General features: G+C 35.5%; 1 protein-coding gene and 1 long non-coding RNA gene across 9 annotated transcripts; both read right to left on the bottom strand.

The window, feature by feature from the left end:
- Positions 1-1344: 1344 nt before the first annotated feature.
- LOC123206492 lies at positions 1345-2299 on the bottom strand. Its single transcript, XR_006500028.1, has 2 exons — positions 1866-2299; positions 1345-1777 (listed from the first exon to the last, which is right to left on the bottom strand). It is a non-coding gene; the product is annotated as an uncharacterized LOC123206492 (long non-coding RNA).
- A 1757-nt stretch (positions 2300-4056) lies between these two features.
- LOC123206491 (pentatricopeptide repeat-containing protein At2g27610-like) lies at positions 4057-8680 on the bottom strand. 8 transcript variants are annotated; one of them, XM_044623722.1, is made up of 5 exons: positions 8509-8640; positions 6423-6551; positions 5470-6315; positions 5305-5379; positions 4057-5217 (listed from the first exon to the last, which is right to left on the bottom strand). In XM_044623722.1, the coding sequence occupies exons 2-5, from the start codon at positions 6498-6500 to the stop codon at positions 4096-4098; spliced, it is 2121 nt and encodes a 706-aa protein (XP_044479657.1). In that variant the 5' UTR covers positions 6501-6551; positions 8509-8640; the 3' UTR covers positions 4057-4095. The 8 variants fall into 8 exon arrangements, with proteins under 8 accessions (XP_044479657.1, XP_044479655.1, XP_044479656.1 ...); XM_044623720.1 differs by having other exon boundaries at positions 5305-6315; XM_044623721.1 differs by having other exon boundaries at positions 4057-5379.
- Positions 8681-8778: the final 98 nt, after the last annotated feature.

Below are 8778 nucleotides of genomic sequence, written 5' to 3'. Positions count from 1 at the left end.
TGCCTTCCGGATACTTGGGTCTAAATCATTTGAATGGGAAAGATTGGCGAAAGAAGAAACCACAGAAGCCATAATTTTGCGCAGGGAAAAGAAATGGAAATAACTGTGTTATCTTCTAACAGAAACAGAAAAGTTGACTAGTATCAAGATGAAAGTGTAAAAGTTTACAGAGCAATTAACGCACAAAGTAAAAAGCAGAAGAAAAGATACAAGTTGGGAATAAGGGGTTGATCATATATATGTAAGTGAAGAAGATAATTTCTGCTTAAATCAGCTTCCAGTTTCGTTAAAGAATCGTTGGAGGGAATTCAAGAAAGACGTTAGGATTCTTGGCTGGGCGGGAAAGTTAGTTGGTCAGCTGGTTCAAGTTTTTTTTTTTTTTTTCCGAATGCAACCGCCCAGTGAATAATTCAAGTGTTTGTTGTTTTTTGACTTTGAGATGAGAATATAAATTCTTCTCTGCCCACAGATGATATTTCAAGCCAATCCAACCCAATCCCCTGCAGCGAAAATTTTCAAGATTGTTTATGCCAACATCTGCATTTCTTAGATAGATTTAAGAAAATATATGTTGGAAATTAGCAATTATTTCAGTTCATAGATAAGGTAGATTAGTTTCTGGAGTATTGGTAATTGCAGTGATAACAATGACTTGAGTTATATTACAAGAATGGTTTTATCTTTCGAGCCCTTAACATTAACATTTGAGAATTTGCATTCTTCAGTTACTTTGGCATATCCAACAATAAATTTCAACTGGTCATTCTACAAAGTATTTTGGTACTTTTACACTATGTTTTGCACACCACTCTTCTTCAGTTACTTTTTGGCATGTTGCTTGCCTCGGTGACCCCAACTTACCAAGTGGCTTTGATATTGGCAACTTTCTCCTGCACTATGTTTAATTTATTCTCAGGGAACCTCATACCTAGACCAATAAGGAATGCTTATCAACTATAGCTCAAAATTTACTATTCTAGCTTTTCTACAATCCTTACTTCACAAAGCGGAGATATAACGGAGAAAATTGCAGTACATGAAGGGCACAAAACAATCTATGCCTTCTTGGAGAGCTATTATGACTGTTAATACGATGATTTACTTATTATAGGTATTGTAATAGGTGTATTTCCATTAATTATTGCAATCGTCATGCGCAAAGGCAAAACTCAACTTCCGAAGAGATTGGAGACATGCTTCTGAACAATTGCTCCTAGTTTTAAGGAGCATCATTCCTGTTATTGCATTTATTCTTATGAATTTTCATATCACTGCTTGCATAGAATTTTTATTTTTGGGTAATTCAAAGTTTATATTGCAGAAAAATCAACAAGGCTACTAAGGTGGTGTCAAGAAACAACCTAAACTCACCTTTTCCGGTGGAAAAGACAACAAACTAACAAAGCTCTTACAAGCTAAGTCTGGTCACGGCCTTCACAAAAAGGAAAAGGGAGAAAACAACATCAACCTCTCTTCAAGGCCTACCAAGATTCCTACTTTGATAGAATTCAAGAGAAGAGACAACACATTCCCAACTATACTTAACATTACATCATAATAGTGGAGCAGGCCTGGCCACCAAGAGTAGACTATACAAAAAGTATATAACCAAAATGACACCAAAATCCCAACAGAACGCGAGCTGCACACTTATGCTGCGTAACATCCAAATTTACATCAGTCTTCTCCAAGCTGATATCTTCAATGCACTCAACACTAGCAAAAAATGAAGCTGGGCAGTGTATGGAGCAGCAATCTCCTCTGCAGAAATCAAGACCTGTAAGAGCAGAAAGGAGCTGCATAACCATCTTGCTAACATGTAACAGCCTGGGAGGAGTCAAAGAGAAATTCAGCAGGGAATTCACACAGAGTTTTTGAGAGGCAAAGCAGGCTAGGAGAAACTGGACAGCACATTCCCCTGCAGCACTTCGCAGAAGGTATCTGAACCAAGACAGAACAGCAGCCTCATGCAGGTGACCTGAAGCTTAAAAGGAACATAGTCTGGACAATGCAATGAGACCCTTGGAGCAAATAACCGGGGCATAAACTCAACACCAGGAACTGGAGACCAGAAGGAATATCCAGCAGAAGATAAGCAGACCCACACCAGTGCAGAAGGTCTGCCCAGAAGGCAAAATATGAACCCAGACTACTGCACAAAACTAAAGAGTAGATGTAATACCCTCAAGTGCGTTTCAGGGGCATTTATGTCTTTTGACCCTATTTCGAGATATTTTCAGTTTTAAATATATATATTCACATGCATGTGTGTGTGTGTTTTTATATATATATCTATATAAATATATAGATATACATAAAGAAATTAAAAAAAGAAAAGAAAGAAAAGAAAAAAGAAAAAGAAAATGAGATAAGGATTATATAAAGAGAGAGAAAAGTCAAAAAGACAACTTTTACCCTTTTTCCATCATCTGCTCCGCCTCATCCAGCAGCCAGCCTTCTTCATGCTTTTTCTTTGCTTTTTTGAAGAAAAAGAAAGAATTTGAAGGAGTTTTGAAAGACAAGTAAGGAAAGAACAGAAAATGAAGCACTTTGGAAACCTTGGTAACCAAAAGACCTCTTCCTTTTCCCTTTACCTATGTTTATATATGTATTGGATGCATGTTATATGAATATGTTAGTATGTTTTGGTATTGATTTAAGGTGATTTTGGTGATAAAGGAAGCAAGACAAGGAAAAGGAAGAGACCTTTTGGTTACCAAGGCTTCCAAAGTGTTTCCTTTTCTTTTCTTTCCTTACTTGTCTTCCAAAACTCCTTCAAATCCTTCCTTTTTCTTCAAAAAAACAAAGAAAAAGCATGAAGAAGGCTGGCTGCTGGATGAGGCGGAGAAGATGATGGAAAAAGGGTAAAAGTTGCCGTTTTGACTTTTCTCTCTCTTTATATAATCTTTATCTCATTTTCTTTTTCTTTTCTCTTTTCTTTCTTTCTTTTTTTAATTTCTTTATGTATATCTATATATTTATGTAGATATATATATAAAAACACACAAACACACATGCATGTGAACATATATATTTAAAACTATAAATATCTCGAAATAGGGTCAAAAAACATAAATACCTTTGAAACGCACCTGAGAGTATTACAGTAGACTATACCAAAAATATTGTCAAAACCGAGCATGGAAGGCACTTGATTATTATCGACACAAATTAATCTTTCATCTTTTATGTAGGAGCTGTCATCTATAATCCCAAGAAAAGAAGAACCTGAGGCCGGAAACCCGGTATGGCAGCTTTCTGTTCTGCAGATTTTTGAGACTGCTGCGGCACAGAGAGATTGCCTGACAGCTGCAAAAACCTGGTTTTGGCTGGGCCCAGGAAAAAGGCTTTTTCCTAGGAAACCAGCGACAAAAGCCCAGCTGATCCAGTCAGAAGCACAAGCCGGATACAATGGCCTTACAAAACACATGCATCTGCTGACATGGCCAGTGATGGGGCAGAGACTGGAGGTTCCAGTGACAAATCTATTGCAGAAGCTGAGAATACTCCAAAAGAAACAAATGCTGGCTCAGCATTTCACCTGGAGGGAGGACAGATCTGTTCAGGCACACCACAGTATCCCAGCTTTTAGTTACAACATTGAACATGTAGCTAGGATCAAAAGTGGAGGAAAATTCCAAAGTGTGAACCTGCAAAATAACACACATTAGTAAATGAACTCCTCCTGTGAGGCATTTTCGTAGCCATCTTTCTGCCCACCCAATACCAATTCAGAGCATCAACATTATCAGTTATCATTATCTCTTTTCTCTCTATTTCATTTTTCAAGTTATTGTTTTTTATCTTTATGATACTGTTGAGTTGGAAAGAGATATTGCTTTTCAAAATTACTTACCATTCATTTCTCAATATATAAAGAAATTCCAATAATGCTTAACATTACTGACAGAATTTTTACTAGCAGAGTTGTTAATGAAAATGTTAGTATTTTCCTTGCATACTTTACCTTGAACAAATTACTTCCCTTAAAGCCTTTGATTTGAACTGTCTTTCTAATCATACAGCTAAAATGTAGTGACTGAAGACAACAGAAGGCCTGCTTGAAAAGTATGTATTGTTGAATCTTAAAATTAGTCACAAAGCAATATTCAAGTCTGGTATATAACCCATGGACTTAACGTTGTTCATCAATTCTTCTAACTTGGCATAGATGTCATCCTTCTGCGGGTGTTGATGATCGCCCGAATAGAATTTGTGAACTTTACCTTGTACAGAAATCCAACTATACCCTGGTTCCTTCTTCACACCTCTCTGTCTCATTACTTTTCGTAGGTTAAGACCATCGTCAAAACTCCCACTCTCAATATATGTGTTAGATAATAGAATGTAGGCAGCTGAATCTGGTCTAACAGAAAGGACCTTCTGTGCAGCAATTTCACCCAGCTCAACAATGCCATGAACTCTGCAAGCTCCCAGCAAGGTCTGCCAGATCATTTCGCTAGGTTCAATTGGCATCTTTCCTATAAACTCCATTGCATCATCAAAACGACCCACACGACCAAATAGATCAACAATACAAGCGTAATGTTCCATCTCTGGAACCAGACCATAATTTTGTTCCATTTCTTGAAAATATTTTAATCCTTGCTCTACCAATCCTCCATGGCTGCAAGCAAACAGAACACAGAGTAAAGTAACAGAATTAACCTTCATGCCTAGTTGCTCCATCCTTTTGAAGAGTTTAAGGGCATTCTCCGAGAGACCATGTTGCCCATAACCCGATATCATAGCTGTCCATGAGACAGTATCAGGGTTTAAAATCCTTTCAAAGACCTTCTCTGCCTCTCTTGCACTCCCACATTTTGCATACATGTCCACCAGAGCACTCTCTATGCACTTATCCGTGGCCAACCCAGCCTTGCACAAAAGACCATGAACTTGCCGACCATACTCAAGAAAACAAAGGCTAGAACAAGAAACTAGGACACTGGAAAAGGTAAATTGGTTAGGTCTAAATCCTTCTTCCCTCATCTGAGAAAAAATAGTCAGTGCTTCCTCCCACTCCAAGCTCTGAGAGTGTGCAGTCACCAGGGTTGTCCATGACACCATATCTCTCTCCTCCATCCTGTAAAAAATCTTTTTTACATCTTCAAGAGCTCCACATTTGGCATATGCATCAGCAATTGCATTACAAACACTAATAACCATCATATAACATCCAGATTTCCAAACCATCCCATGAACTTGCTTTCCAAACTGTATATACTTTAAATCAGCAATTGCATTGAATACACTACAATATGAATAAACATCAGATTTTATATCATTTTGACACATTCTTACATATAGTTTCAAAGCTTCTTGGCTACACCCATTTTGTGAATAACCAGAAATCATGGCATTCCATGGCATGTTCACCTGAAAATTAGCAAACTCTGAGTCAAAAACAGCTCTAGCTTCCTGAGGAGATCCACAATTTGAGTACATATCAATGAGAGCTGTCCCCACCTGCACATCAGACTCCATGCCCAACTCAACAGCAACAGACTGAACTTCTTTCCCTTTGTCAATATCACTTAACTGGCCTACGGCTTTTGAAACACTAATTAATGTATATGCATTCGCCCTGATTCCTCCATTCTTCATTCGTAGGAAATGATCAAATGATTCCAAATGCATTCCACTTAATGTAAAACCCGAAATAATAGCATTCCAAGAAACTTCATTATGTTCTGTCATGGTGTTGAAAACCTCATACGAGTCCTCAATACTCCTCAACTTTGCATACATGTTAAGAAGAGATGTAGCAACAAAAGTATGAGAATGAAAGCCTCTTATAACAATCTGGGCATGCACCATTCTACCCAATTCAATACATTCTAAACCAATAGATGTCTGCATAATTGCAGAATACGCAAAAGTATCAGGTAAGACTCCATAACTAAGCATTTGATAAAAATATTTAAACCCCTCCAAGAAAAATCCATTCTCTGTTGAACTAGCAATCATGACAGTCCAAGAGAATATATTTCTTTGAGACATTTTATCAAATACCCGAAAAGCAGAACTTAAGTCCGAACATTTCGAGTAGGCATGGGCAACGTGATTCAACAAAATTAACAGTTCTTTGTCTGAAAAACTGGATTTTAACACAAACCCATGAACAGCTTTAGCTTGTTTCAAAGACCCTTCATCGGCAGAGTCACGTAGGAGGTCAATTAAGGGTTGGATTTGAAACTTTTTGTCAGGTCCTTTAGCTTCTGTCAAAATGGGAATTTTGGTTTTCAAGGATGCAGTTGATTTCTGGGTATTCTGAGAAGGTAGACTTACGACTGCTGAGGTTCTACTTCTATTCTGGAAGAAAATTTAGCGTTAGAAAGGCAATGTTGCATGGAAATGAATGGAGTTGAAATTAAAAACAGAACACAAATAGCAATGCAGAGTACTGAAAATTATCTTACTTTAGGATAGGAAAGTGGTATTGGCAGTTCGAATAAGTTAAAAGTTTGAGAAAAATGAAGACTTATGGAGATGCTCATCGTTGGCTGCTCATTTGAGGGCAGTTACCATGACCTTGTACCATCTGCAGGCTTTTTTCCCAATATCTTTGCGTTAGTATTTAGCAGTGTTTTATAACTTGAAGATTTTTACATTTATCATTCGAAGTTTCTAAATATTTCCCTTTATGGTATGAAGTTTTATACTAGAATAGACTTCCAATAGTAAGTTAAATTTTACAATAAATCAAAATGATGTCACAAATTAAAATCACAATTTCAGTTGGATGATTTTAAAATTTATACAATAAATTCACATCATTATTACTTATACATCACACAACTATTTTTCTAAGTTATTAATTTGATAATTGTATCATATGTCATATCGTATATCAAAAATTTAATTTTTTAAATTATATATTGTAACTTATCATCAAAGTTTTTTTTTAATAAATAAATAATCAAATATTAATAAAATAAATAGAAAATCTAATTATAACATCATTATTATAAAAAATATCACAAACACTCTCTAAAATATACAATTTTTCCAGTACACCACTACCACATTTTCATTTTTCTAAAAAAATGTATCGATCCACATAATGATATTTATCTTATCGTACGATACACCTACTTTAAGATATTAATTTGATCCACCTTAAAATGTGTATCGTTTTCCATTTATATCATATTATACAATACGTATCGTATATCTCAAGATATTAATAACCATAGTTATTATTAGTAAGTAAATAATTTTGTTATATAACAAATATTAAAAAGGCTGAAAACCAGACTCTCTGTTCAATACCCATTTGACTATTAAGATGTGGAATGGTAAAACCAGGCATTCATATTGTAATACATTACACCTAAATTTCATTGGACCATGGAATTGGCATTGCTCACAATTGTAGGGGAAAGAAAAATGACACAAATTGCATCACATTCATATATATTTCAAAGCAAGCACAGTATCCACTCCTACCAATTTTGATCACTGCCAATAAAAAATACTCTGAGAGGAAGCAATGACATTCATAATGTCCTCCAAAAATGGTTAAAAAGAAAATGTAGCAGAGTCTTGTACATTGGTTCTCTTAACTGCTATAAATTAATATAAATAACATTACTAAGTGCACTATTCTTCCACCTTATTATAGTTTTCAAGTGCAGTATATAGCAGGCTGTTCATCCAAAAAAATTGGAACAGCCTGACATTGAAAAGTAATCAACATATATTGTAAATTGTTCTTTTTGAAATCGACAACTATGCACTTACATAAAACAATCACAAGAATCAAGGAATGCACTTACATAAAACAAAGTGAAACATCAAGAATTATTTTTTATGGCCATGAAGGTGCATAACGAAATCATTTAGAACAAAATTACTACAATAATAAGCTTTATATATGGCTATCAAAACTCCAAGTTTTCTAACTGATAGTAAATCACGTCTACATTTTTCGAAGATTTCAAAGCCTAAATTGAGCTCATTACTGCATATCCAGCATATAAAAGATATTTATAAATAAATAAAGAACCGCCGTAGAACATGACTAAATTCAAGAAATGGTGTTCAAAAAAGAAAAGCACAAACAATTACAATATCGTGAATCTGAAGCGAGCATTAAACTGTTTCACAACGTCCCTCATTCCAAAACAAAATCCCACAAAATAAAACTCATAATAAACCCCAACAAAATGACCCATACACGAGCAGAGTACTAACTAGTTTGAAGAGCCCTCTTTCTGGGCAATCTGAAATTAAAATCTATATCCAGTTAGTCCTCATTTGAGGAGTCTCAAAGATCATATATTCACCCAAAATCTCACAAATTTCTTCTCCTAATCCCATTAACCAAGTGAGGATACATTTTTTCATACGACCAAACATAGCTTAAATCCAGCATAATTTAGCACATATTTTATTTATTTTTTATAAATGATACATTGATCAGTTCATAAGAGCAGAAAAAGAAAACAATACGAAACTTGAGTAATGAATCAAAAGGAGGAAAAGGTGAGAACGAAGAGATACCTTGTCGTTGTTGGAGAGAGTGGGATATGGGGATTGATAGAGATATTGGGAGTGGGAAATGAAGAGAGGCATGAAAGAGAAGTAAGCTTAAGTTTATCTGAAGTATTTGAGCAAGTTTGGGGTAACCAAAACGAAACAAAGAAAGGAGATGAACAAGATATTGTAGACACCATTTTCTCTGCCAAATCCATTGTTGTAGATTTATCACACAATTTTTCTTTCGGCCCAATAAGTTCCAATGGGCTAACCCCTGTAAGTTTCAATGAGTCC

This window comes from Mangifera indica, unplaced genomic scaffold (genome assembly GCF_011075055.1).
Source record: "Mangifera indica cultivar Alphonso unplaced genomic scaffold, CATAS_Mindica_2.1 Un_0038, whole genome shotgun sequence".
Lineage (NCBI taxonomy): Eukaryota > Viridiplantae > Streptophyta > Magnoliopsida > Sapindales > Anacardiaceae > Mangifera > Mangifera indica.
Note: the sequence above shows the minus strand (reverse complement) of the source record. Positions and strands in the feature narration are given on the sequence as shown.

What these genes read in the sequence shown, in the direction of transcription:
- LOC123206491 (XM_044623717.1), bottom strand. Translation starts at nt 6,500, where the DNA reads ATGAGCATCTCCATAAGTCTTCATTTTTCTCAAACTTTTAACTTATTC. An exon ending in TACCACTTTCCTATCCTAAA is followed by an intron (nt 6,316 to 6,422) that starts GTAAGATAATTT and finishes ATTTTCTTCCAG; the next exon opens with AATAGAAGTAGAACCTCAGC.